At 56.2% G+C, this 11689-nt stretch overlaps 1 protein-coding gene across 1 annotated transcript; it reads left to right on the top strand.

Annotated features, from left to right (window-relative positions):
- Nucleotides 1–10068: 10068 nt before the first annotated feature.
- Nucleotides 10069–11432, top strand: NEUROG3 (neurogenin 3). Its single transcript, XM_058696019.1, has 2 exons — nucleotides 10069–10308; nucleotides 10480–11432. The coding sequence occupies exon 2, from the start codon at nucleotides 10487–10489 to the stop codon at nucleotides 11117–11119; it is 633 nt and encodes a 210-aa protein (XP_058552002.1). The 5' UTR covers nucleotides 10069–10308; nucleotides 10480–10486; the 3' UTR covers nucleotides 11120–11432.
- The last annotated feature ends 257 nt before the right edge of the window (nucleotides 11433–11689 follow it).

The raw sequence follows: 11689 nt of genomic DNA, 5'->3' as shown, positions 1-11689 counted from the left end.
CCACCGCCCTCCCCGCAATGTCCTTACTCTGGCTTCGGATCAAAAGCAACTGAGGGATTTGTTAAATGTACAGACTCCTAGGCTACCAGAGGGCCTACTCTGGAACAGCGGGCTCAGAAGGGTTCTGTAATTCCTGTAAACATCACTGTACCTGTCTCACCACCAGACTCTGAACTCTTGAGGCAAGGACTGGATTTAATCCCAGTGCTGACTAAGGTGCTTGGCCCACTTCAGACGTCAGGAAATACATGCTAAATGGCTGAAAGGCCTTCATTGTGTTTTGTCACAACGTTTACTCAGAATTTTGCATTCACTCAAAGCCTCCACACATCTCTATAGAAAAGAAAAGAATTCTCCGGGGGGAGGGGGGGGACCCAGAAGATTGTTATGACTTGCTCCAAATGGCTCAGCAACCTTCAGACCACTAATTCTCAGTATTTAGGGAAGGGCACCACGAACCCCTTAGATGACCTAATGAAACTGAATCTTCTCCTCAGAAAGATGTATGCTCACATAGAATGTTGCCTACCACCCTCTGGGGTTCACCATCCAGCCCCTAAACTGGAGTGATGGGGGTGGGGACAGACACTACACTGCAGTCCAAGTAGGAAAAGTTTATATTTTCTAATAAGTAAGCATGGCAAGGACCATTGATAATAGATTTTTCCAATTGATAACTGGGCATATGGCCATACAGACTTCAGACTCCATTTCCCAGCCTCCCTTGCAGCTAAATGAAGCCATGTGGCGCTTACACTGGTCAATGTGCTGATGTATATGTACAACTTCCAGGTTGTGTCCCCAAAGGGAAGGATGTGCTTCCCCTTTTCTGCTCCCATTATCCCTACGGTCTTGACTCCATCACCTGCATCAGAGTTTACAGCATATGGGTCTTATCGGTCCCTTCCACTTGTTCCCCATCCTGCCAACATCCTTCTGGCTGCCCAGATACCCAGGCCTCACATAACCTTCACCTTCCTGGGACCATTAAGCCAATCCCTATCAGAGACCCATCAGGTACAATATCCCTGCTAAATTCTCAAAACGACACAGCTGTTGATCTGAAGGACTTCATCCTCTCCTGAGGGACACACAAGACAAAGGGCCTCCACATACAAGGCAGAGAAAAATGGGTGCCGAATGAGAGCAACTCCAAGCAAGGGCTCTGGGGCTCCATCATGGACTAATGGAAAGAGACGTGGGTTCTTCTGACTTGGCCGCCCTTGCAGCGTGGCCTGAACAAGGCACATTTCCTTTCTGAGCCTCAGTTCCCAATCATGTGTTAACTTAGTGTTAGGGACTACATGCCAGGGAAGGTCTTACTCAGCCCTAAACCCTGGTTCTTGGTATTTCTCACAACACCTAGCATGACATGGGTTTGTGCTACTGTGCTATAATTCTTTAGAAGGGGACTGGTGTTAATTTCAATTCACTCGGGTTAAAAACTGGAGCAATGAATTCTACCCATGGTCTCGAAGGGCTTCTGGGGCAGGTGACTCCCCAAGTGTGTTCTATACAACTGAACAGCCGTCCTAAACCCTAAAGAGCCTAAATCCCTGCTTTTTCAATTCAAACCACTTCCCCCAGTCTAATCTCTGTGACTATGGGGAACAGCTTGTCACCACCTTCTCATAATGACCCTTCATAAACATTTACGAGACAGAGGTGAGGTGTGCCCAACTGACCCCACGCCATCTTGGTATCTGGGCAATTGCATTGACAGGAATTTGATTTGTGGTTTCCTGTGCAGACCTGAAGCTCTGCGTAAAAGTGCCGTCTTCCACACTTGCGTCTACAAAGTGGACCCCACCCATCAAATAAGGTTACCTGCCAGGTTGCCTCCAAGCCCGCTACGGTTTCTGGTGGACAAGAGTAAATGAGCCATATGCACACACCACCAGCTGGCTTCATGGATCAGTCCACATCCCCTTTTTTGTTTTTTTGTTTTTTTTTTTTTTATTTATTTTTGGGACAGAGAGAGACAGAGCATGAACGGGCGGGAGAGGGGCAGAGAGAGAGGGAGACACAGAATCGGAAACAGGCTCCAGGCTCCGAGCCATCAGCCCAGAGCCCGACGCGGGGCTCGAACTCACGGACCGCGAGATCGTGACCTGGCTGAAGTCGGACGCTCAACCGACTGCGCCACCCAGGCGCCCCCACATCCCCTTTTTTGGTAGTTGCTCAACAAGACTCCAACTGGATGCGTGTGACAATCAGCTCACAAGTTGTAGGACCCACGACATAACAGAGAGCGAGGGCGGATGAGGCACAGACTCGGGGTCAGAAGACCTAGAATCTTACTCCCACTCCCCCATACAAACTGGGGGAGTCACATCAGCTCTCTAAAGCCTCGGTTTCCTCATCTGTAAAATGGGACGCTGGTCTCTGGCCACGCTGCCTCACTGGTTTGATGAGAAATTTTAATGGGTGAGAATGTGCTCAACGAGCCCAAACCTGCGTCTTAACTGTTAATGGTACTGTCATAGCAGTTGCTTACGACAGCAGGATTCAAATCAGGTTGCCTGGAGAGGAGAGCACAAGAGTCACAGATTAGAACTTCTAGTTATATCTTATTTTCATGTCCTGGGTGCAAATTTATCTGGAGGTATGTTTTATGATGTAGATATCATCAATGATTGTATTCATAAATGAGTGAACATCCATTACAAGTTAATGGTGATCATGTTACATGAATTAAAATCATTTAAGCCCCATGAGGTAGATACTCCATCATTCTCCCCATTTTATACGTGAGAAAACAGAGGTGCTTCAGAGAGGTTGCGTCAATAGGCCGAGGTTACAGAGCTATTAGGCGCAAAAGTCCAAATTGGAACCCAGGGTGTCTGGGTCTGTGATTGGAAAATCACATTTCCATCTCCACTGCTTTGGCTGCCCAGTACAGAAAGATGTCTATAATGTATAACAAATCCTATTTTGCATATGTTTTATATTGCATATAATATGTGAACCATAATGAATAGCTATAATAACATACTATTATATATAATAACATATCATTCTATCTTTGAAGGGTATGCCTAAAAGAATTTTCGGATAATGCCACAGGAAAAAAAAAATTAGGACCACCTGGCTTTGAGGTCTCAGCAAGGGGGAATATGAAGCTCGTTGCCTTCAAAGGAGAGCTGGGGCTGGAGTGAGGCAGGTGGGGTGCCTCGGGCACCAAATTTCAGAAGGTACTCACCCTCAATACCCCGTAAATCTGGCCCTGCCTCGATAGCATTAGTGGGGAGCTAGGAGAAGCTTGTGGAAGCGATAGGAAGAGAAAACTGAGAGAGAAGGGGCTGTCTCCATTGTTTATTGCTTCCAAATCCTTCAGCTTCTGGACCCCCAAAACTCTGACAGACCTGCTCGCCTCCAAAGGGTTCCTGGAGCGTGGGCAGTGGGTAGGGGGCCAGGAAGGTGACAGAAGGTGCCAGCACTGGAGCGGACACAAGGGAAGAGGGGTTCCAGTACTCAGCTCTGTGACCTTGAGTCCCAGAATGCTCAGGAGTAAATTGGGAACAAGGAAAATCCCTTCCACCACCACCCCTGCCAGTGATAGGAGAGGGTGATCTGCCTCCTCAAAGTTCTACATGGATATTAAAGTACTGGGACAACTGGGTGGCTCAGTCGGTTAAGCATCCAACTTGGTCTCAGGACATGATCTCACGGTTCGTGGGTTCGAGCCCCTCATTGGGCTCTATGCTGACGGCTCAGAGCCTGGAGCCTGCTTCGGATTCTGCGTCTCCCTCTCTCTCTCTCTCTCTCTCTCTCTGCACCTCCCCTGTTTGCACTCTGTCTCTCTCTCTCTCAAATAAATAACAAAAAAAACATTTTTAAAAAAGTTACTAAGTACTGTGTGGGAAAGTACACTGCATGACCTTCTATTGCTTCTGCACTGAGTTAGTCTAGAATTAATTCTCGACCCTCCTCGCCTTCCACCCCTGTCCCCTTCCTGCCTTCCCAAACTGACAAGTGGAGGCGGGGTGAGTATTGTATCCAAGGTGACCTAAAAAAGGTGAGGAGGATAGATTTCTCCTGCTCTCACCCCCCCCACTCACAGCAATCCCGACACCCTTTGGTTCTTCCTGCTGTTGCCTAGGCACAATCCCCGTGGCACCGGGAATGGGTGGGAAGGGGACATCAGGGCTAGGGAACAGAGGCACCCCCCGGCAGAGGGCTCCCCTGACTTGTACGGAGAAAGACTTCTCCCAAAGGAGGATGTCCTCTTCCCTGGGCCAGTGCATCTCAGAAATGTCAGGACCACGTTCCGTCAAAACCAGAAACCACAGGGAAAGTCGAAACAACTTGTGCAAGGACGGCGGAAGGAGCACAGCTCATCCAAAGTCACGCCGAGGGTAGGAGGAACATGTTTTTCTCCAAAATCAGGCCTGGAAAGAGGAAGAGGCTTCAGAGCCACACACCCACCCCCCAGCTTCCCAGCTCCACCCCAGCACTGGAAGAAATGAAGGGCTGAAAGCCTGGTAGGAGCAGGCAGGTATGCTGTCACTGAGGGTCACCGTGGCCCAATCGTTGCCTGTGCTCCAGGAGTCGAAAGACACAGGGGACAGAGGATAGCTTCCTACACCCCCCAGTGCCTGTCTTTCCCCCAGAAACTGTCTTTCTTGGCCAGAAACTGTCTGTCTTTCTTGGCCAGAAACTCAGATCTGGCAAACTGAGTGTGGGTATTGGAGGAGGGGACTGCTCTCCCTCTCTCTCTCTCTCTCTCTCTCTCTCTCTCTCTCTCTCTCTCTCTCTCTCGGTTTCCTCCTCTCTCCCCTAAGACCTGTTGATATCCAAGGTTTCCAAGTTTTGCAAATTTGAAATTTTGAAAATGTATTTCCTTTACAGCTTTTTCCCTTAATAGATGGGAAGGGGGGCCAGGTGAAATAATTTTCTCAGGGCAGCACAAGGACAGTGGCAGAGCCAGCCCCCCACCCCCACCCCCAGTACCCTTCTCATCACCGTTGTGTTAGGAAAGCCCAGACAAGGAGATAAGTGGGCAGAGGAGTGTCAAAAAAGAGGGGTCCGGGCCTGCCCCTAGTGGGCCTCAGGTGGATGTCCACTCCTGGGAATCCTGGAAAGACTGGGGCAACTTCACCACTCAGGAACTGAGAAGTCCAGAGGTCAAGCAAGGACCAGAGAGGTCAGGCAGTGACCCGCACCTCCAGAGCTACTGGCCCTCAATGCTCCTGCCAGGGGCCCCTTTCCCGCCGCCTCATGGTCGGCGCTCTGCGTCCACAGCCGTGCGCTCTCCTGGCTCTAGCGCTGCGCCCAGAGGTGCCGTGCGCCCTCGCGCCAAAGGGCAAGCGCTAAGCGAGAGTCGCCTGGAGGTGGCCTCCCCACCCGCGGCAGTTTCCGTTTATTCTGGGCTGGGGAGAGAAAATCACACAGTCCTGTTTATTTCCCCAGCCCTGGCGGGCGCGGAGCCGGGCATATGGACATCTTGCGCTCCGCATCTGTGTCATCGGTCGCGTTTTCTGTGGATGCCTGCGTGTGTGTGCGTGCGTGCGTGTGTGTGTGTGTGTGTGTGTGTGTGTGTGTTTGAGACCAGGCGCTGGGAACAAACGTGCATCTGTTAAATTTGACAATAACGTCCTACAGCGAAGCTGCCAAGATTGGGACGGCAGGTGGGGGCGGAAAGCAGAGAGGGTGGGGGAGAGATGGAGTCTCAAAAGGCGACGCCAAGGCGCCTGGCCCAGGTATTATGTCGGGAGAAGGTGAGGACAGCAGCTGCTCTTTCTCGCGGGGTGTGTATGGGAGCGAGGGTGCGTGTGGCCCTGTGAAGAGTACACACCAATCTGCTCAACATATGTCGCCACAAATCACAGTATCTCTCCCTCCTCCCACCCCCCACTCGCTGCTGACCGAGGGCAGAACCGAGAGGCGCTGAGAAGAGGCGCCGCTTCAACAGGTGTCTTGGTGCGCAATGCACCTTTTCACGCATTCACTGTCTCGGCTGGCGGCTGGGATAATGTGGACACTTTGTTTCCAGGCGCTGCGCGCCAGCTACGGACATCCGGGGGGAGGTGGCCCTGGACAGGGAGGGGGATCTGGAAATAAAGACCTCGGGCGCTCCAGAGGTCCGGGGCCCTCTCTTCCCTTTGTTCGAGGACTCCCTGGGCTGGAGTTCCCTCCTACGCCCTGGGGGGGTGGCATATGGCGCCCTCTCACCTACCCAAGAAAAAGAACCAGCCACCCACTCAAGAGCGCACGAGGTCTCTGCGCCCGGGGAGGGGGAGTCTCTGAGGGAATGGTTTCTCTCCCAAAGCGAATGAGGAGCCCGCCTTATCTCTCCCCACCCCACCTCCGCCATCCCCTCAGCTGGCGCGGCGGCAGCCGTTGAGTGGGGAGCCGCGCGCTGGGCAGCACCAGCCTGCGGAAGCGCCCCAGCTCCCGGCAGATGAAATATGGGGCTGGTGAGCCCCTGGAGACCATATGCTTTCAATAAAAGAAGACAAATAGGACCGAGATAGGCCTTGCAGCCAACCTGTTATAAATGGGTGGCAATTGGGCCAATGTACACGGAGGCAGGGCCCCCGGGGGGAGGCCTGCTCGTTGCCAAATCCATGTGGCAGCTTCTGGGACAGGTGTGCCCAGGGGCCAGGGGCCACGTCTCCCCCCTTCTGGGTTTATCACGGCAAAGGTAATATTGTGCTAACTATGAGTAAACAGTCATTGTGAAAACGAGGGAGAGTTTATCAGAGGCAAACTAGTTGGGGGGTGGCTTAACAATAAAGTTGTCCGCCTTGGGAGCAGGTGACGGCTGGCTGCGGGACTCCCGCGGTAGATGTTTTCCAAAGCACTCCACTTTACAATCTCTTGTAATTATTTATTAAACGAAATCTATTTATTATTATTTTAGCAAACACTGGAGACAGGTGGGGCTTTCTTTTCATCGTCTCCTTTTGTTTGAAGGGCTGTTTGAAGTGGCCAGTCTCGGCCCAGGCAGCTCGCTCGCCAGATTTTTGTCTTCCCCTCTTTCAGGGCCGAGGCGAAGGCGAGAGAAAGAAGCCCCCTCCTCCGGCAAGCCATTAGCTATTCAGCTTCCTATGGCCCCCCTCCCTCCCGCTTGTTTCTCAAAGAGCCCCCAGGCACTGCTAAGATTCCCCCCGCCGACAGGAAGGCCGCAGGGCGGACCGCTGCCTTCCTTCTTTTCCAATCTGCCCGCGGTCTCCGGGCGTCAGGCTGTCGCCCGTCTCCTGGGCCCCCTCAGCCTCCAGACGTGCGTAGGCCTCAGAGAGTAGAGGCGCGCGCGTCTTGGAGGCCTTAGAGGCGGTGGCTGGCCGGGGGCTTCAGGAACAGGCTCTGCTCCCCGTTGGAAGAGCCGTTTCACAAAAACCGCCGGCGCGCACTGAGTTACCACTGCTTTGCGCCTCCGCCACCAAAAGCACAGGGATTAACTTTGGAGAGAGGTTTGTGCGTCCCCTACAGCGGAAAGGGAGCACGTGGACCCTGGATCTCCAATCCCCCAGGACTCTTTGACCTCGGACCCCGCCCTCCTGGCAGAAGAAGGGCTGCGGAGAGTTGTGGGCTCTCCTCAAGGAGACCGCTACTCCTGGCCGATGCGCGCTCCTCGCCCTATGTTTTGCGCAAAGCCGTAGTGGTGGCGGCCTGGAATCCCCGAAGAGCCCTGGGCCAGAGCTGCTCTGGGGGATCTGGATAAGAATCCCACGTGGGTCCCAGAATTCTCTCCCGGTTAAGAAGGTTCCCAAGAATGCCCAGAATCTTGCCTGGTGCAGGAAACTCGCCCTGCGGCTCTTACCAGTATCTATCCGCCGCTTGAGGCAAAACTGAGCCAAGTGAGTCCCTCCTTTGCCCTTTATCTGAGAGCCACTGCCGGGTGAGAGTCCTGGTTTGGAGCTGCTCTTCAGGCCTCCCGGGACCCACAGGGATGTTTGGATCCCTTATCGCCAGGGCAGGCTCCCCCGAGTGGGGCTGGGTCCCAGAGCCCTAGGGAAGCATGCTTCGGATTTCCTGTCTGTTCATAATTTGCAGGATGATAGAAACCAAGCAAGGTTCGGGTATAGGGCAGGAAAGTAGCAAGTTGAAGCATCGGTCCCGTTTCCACTCTGACCCTGTCTCCCCCACAGATACAGGACTTCTCCTACCTTCTACACTTTGGGGTGTCTGGTTTTGCCTTGGGGAAAAAAATATTTTCCCCCAATCAGGGAGAGGCAGCAGGTGCGAGGGGAGAATCTAGAAGTCCGAGTCTTAGGACCTGAGTTCTACGTGGTTCTGGCAGAACTTGCTGTGTGACCTTAGGTGAATCACTCCCCCTTCTGGGCCTTGACGTCTCCATCTGTAAAACGGGCCTCTGGTTCTCATTCTTATGACTAGGAAACAAATTTGGAGCAATCCTGACCTGAGGGAGCAGCAGCAGGAAAATGCAATCCAGGAGTCTCTTCCCTTTGCTCCTCGGGAGCCTGACCCCTAGCTTCAGCTGGAGAGCAGAAAGGGAAGGAACCTCTGCTAACCGTGCACCGGCTGAGATCGGAAGGACAGCGCCCCCACCCCCATCCAGTCCTAGAGCCCTCTCTCTCTGGCGCCCAAGCATATCCATCCTCTTCTGCCTTGGAGGTAACTGCGCCCCCGAAGCAGCCTGGGCGGGTGTGGAGAGGCGGTCACTGGGGCAGATACGCAGACCTACCTCCTCCCTTCACCCCATCCCCTCGGTTTCCCAGCCGGGTCCAGCCCCACTCCTCCAGCTTCCGGGAGGCACTGGACCTGCTAGGAAGCACAGCTTTCTCAGCCTGCGGAGACGTAACCGGGGCCCCAGTCTTCCCACCCTCGGCTTCCCCCCCCCCCCCCGCCGCCTCTGCCCCCACCGGACACGTCGCGGTCAAGAGAGAGGAGCGGAAGCCGCGACCCCTCACCCAGAGTGACCGGAAGCAGAAGACCACGGGGTGTCCGAGGCGGGGACAAAATGGAAGGGCAGGGAAGAAAAGAGGGATGATGTGTTCAGACTGACTTTGGAAAGATTTCCAGCCGGCGCTAACAGGGGCCCGCGGAGTCCCTGAGCGGTGCTCAGGGCAGGTCCCCCGCCTCACACCCGGCTAGAGCTGGGCCAGGTAGTGCTGGCAGCCCCTGGCTGTGATTGGACAGGGGGACGAAGGGAAGAAAGAAGTCGCCTGTGTCTCACAGCGCCAGCGCACCACGGGCATTTAAAAGACAAAGCCTTGCTGCGAACTCCCGGCCCTCTCCTGACCCCTTCTCACCTGAGCTCTTCCCCAGAGACCCTGGCCCGAATGCTAGGGGACTGTCCGCGATTGGTAGTGGTCGAATGTCCCCTGGAGGTCCCACCATAACCACCCTCCGCCTCTGGGACACGATGGAAACGTCTTAGGTTCCTGATGGGGGATGGATGGGGAGGAGAGGTTCTAAGCGCCTCCCTCTGAGGAGTGTGGAGCCTCGTCTCAGAGCACTGTGGTGGGAGGTAGGGGGGCTCCTCACCTCCAGGGAAGGTCTCTACGCGGCAGGGACCTAGGCAGGATCTGTCTCTGTGGTCGCCCCGCCCCTCCTTCCAGAATGGAGAGGGTCCGTGAAACATCGCTCCATGTGTGTTTCCTAGCCTGACCCGGAGCGCAGAAGAGCAAGGTGGCTTCAGGAGTTCGTGGACGCTCCTCCAAGCTGGTAGTCAGGGCATCTTGCACCTGGTCCCATGTCTCGCCGCGTGATTTGGGGCAAGCCACCTCCTTCTCTGAGCCTAAATGTCCCCGTGGGCTTCCCAAAGCCCTCTTCGAGGTACCAAAAGAGGGGCTGGACAGATGCCAAGGAAAAACTGAATACGAGCAAAGCGGTCTGGGGCGGCCAGACGCGAGCCAGACGAGGCTCCTCTCCCTGGGCGAGGCTCTTTGAGGAACCGAGAGTTGCTGGGACCGAGCCCGCGGGGGGAAAGCAAACAGAGCGGCGCTCCCCTCCCCCGACCCGGGCCCTTTGTCCGGAATCCAGCTGTGCCCCGCGGGGGAGGAGCGGGCTCGCGTGGCGCGGCCCCCTGGCCCCGGCGCTGATTGGCCGGCGGCTCGGGCAGCAACGGGGCAGGCACGCTCCTGGCCCGGGCCGAGCAGATAAAGCGTGCCAAGGGGCACACGACTTGAGGCTCAGAAAAAATTCCGATTGGTCTCGCAGCCGCGCCAAAGACAGCAACAGTGGCCCGGGACCCCCTTTGCTCTTCGCTTCTCTTGGGCTGGGGAAACTTCCAGGCTGCGGCTCCTGCATCCTGGCTGGACTTAACAGACGAAAAGGCCAGCTAAGCTCACCATTGCTCTCGTTGCTCGCCGCTTCTACCCTTTTGCGCGCGGGAACAAGGTAACACCTGCAGGTCACAGAGAGACGGGTGGAGGGGGGAAGGGGGTCCTGGGATCCGGCGGGAGCGGAGGGGTGGCTCTTTCTCGTCATTTTTCCCCCCTCACTTGACCCGGGGACCGGGAATTGCGCGCGGGTGGCCCACCCAACTCTTACCGGGACCTCTCACCCCAGCCTCAGGATGGCGCCGCATCCCTCCGGCGTGCCAGCTGTCCAAGCGACCCATGACACAGAACAGCCCTTCCAGGGCGCCTCGGACGCCGAAGTGACCTGCGTTGCGTCCGCTCCGCCCAGCCCGGCTCGCGTGCAGGGGGGCTGCGCGGAGGAGGAAGGGGGCGGCTGCCGAGGAGCCTCGAGGAAGCTCCGGCCGAGGCGCGGGGGGCGCAGCCGGCCCAAGAGCGAGCAGCGGCGGAGCCGGCGCAAGAAGGCCAACGACCGCGAGCGCAATCGGATGCACAACCTCAACTCCGCGCTGGACGCGCTTCGCGGTGTCCTGCCCACCTTTCCCGACGATGCCAAGCTCACCAAGATCGAGACGCTACGCTTCGCGCACAACTACATCTGGGCGCTGACGCAGGCGCTGCGCATAGCAGACCACAACCTCTACGGGCTGGAGCCGCCCGCGCCGCCCTGCGAAGAGCTGGGCAGCCAGGACGGCGGCTCCCCGGGAGAATGGGGCTCCCTCTACTCTCCGGTCTCCCAGGCGGGCAGCCTGAGTCCCGCCGCCTCGCTGGAGGAGCGTCCGGGGCTGCAGATGCCTGCCTCCCCTACCGGTCTGCGCCCCGGCGCCCTAGCTTTCTCAGACTTTCTATGAAGGGGCCTGCGGGTCTCTGGGCGGTGGGTGCTCGGGAGAGAGGGAGGGGGAGGTTACGGGGGCCTTCATGCGAACTTGCCCTTCCAGTCTCTGGCTCGCTGACACCCGATGAGCCCAGGCGCCTAGGAGGGTGACAGGCTGCATTCAATCCCCCGTCCTCTGCGTCGCGCTAACTTCAGACCGCCGCACGCAGGTTGCTGCGCAAGCAGGTGGGCGTTGCAGGCTTCGGGGGTTCCCCGCCCTGCAACCACCCCAAGTCTCCCGCAAAGACAACGAGAATGGTAGCACTACGCAGCCGGAGACGCTCACTGTCTCCAGCCATACCAACCTTCCAACCAAGGTGACCTAATCCAGTATTTGATCTCTTCCGGTTTGCTCTCCTCGCCCGGCGTCTCTTCTGGAAAGACGCCGCTGACCCTCTCCGTATTAAGTCCTGGTTTCTGGCCGGTCCGCTGCCTTAATCCACGAAGGCGATCCTCCGCCTTCTCTCGGTGCACTTTTCAGAGCCATTGCCCTCCCGGGGGAGGGAGACCGGGCTGTGAACTGCGGCAGAGACCGCCTGGCTCAGGA

The sequence above is a fragment of the Neofelis nebulosa genome, chromosome 13, assembly GCF_028018385.1.
Source record: "Neofelis nebulosa isolate mNeoNeb1 chromosome 13, mNeoNeb1.pri, whole genome shotgun sequence".
Lineage (NCBI taxonomy): Eukaryota > Metazoa > Chordata > Mammalia > Carnivora > Felidae > Neofelis > Neofelis nebulosa.
The sequence above is the reverse complement of the archived record's forward strand: the minus strand, read 5'-3'. Positions and strand labels throughout refer to the sequence as shown.